General features: G+C 67.7%; 1 protein-coding gene across 1 annotated transcript in view; it reads left to right on the top strand.

Annotated features, from left to right (window-relative positions):
- Positions 1–300, top strand: part of TNFRSF11A (tumor necrosis factor receptor superfamily, member 11a, NFKB activator) — a 69,093-nt gene that overhangs the window by 66,169 nt on the left and 2,624 nt on the right. The window contains 1 exon segment of the mRNA XM_010854818.1: positions 173–298. Within this exon segment, the coding sequence (XP_010853120.1) occupies positions 173–298 (126 nt within the window).

Raw genomic sequence — 300 nt, 5'->3', positions numbered from 1 at the left:
CCGCCCACGCGGCCAGCGACGACGCCCGAGCTGTCTCCTCCTCGCGCCCCTCCTCCTCTCTGGGTCAGGCCGGGGGAGGTGACGGAGCGCGTGTCCGGAGCCGGGTGGGTCCACCAGCCTCCCGCCCAGATCCCTGACTCACTCTGCGCTTCCCTCTTCCTCTCCCCTGCAGGCAGTGTGACTGGAAACAGTAACTCCACGTTTATTTCCAGCGGGCAGGTGATGAACTTCAAGGGCGACATCATCGTGGTCTACGTCAGTCAGAACTCGCAGGAGGGCCCGGCGGGGCCGGGCGGCGGC

This window comes from Bison bison, unplaced genomic scaffold, assembly GCF_000754665.1.
Source record: "Bison bison bison isolate TAMUID 2011002044 unplaced genomic scaffold, Bison_UMD1.0 scf7180017864349, whole genome shotgun sequence".
NCBI lineage: Eukaryota > Metazoa > Chordata > Mammalia > Artiodactyla > Bovidae > Bison > Bison bison.
This window is presented reverse-complemented; position numbering and strand designations above follow the sequence as displayed.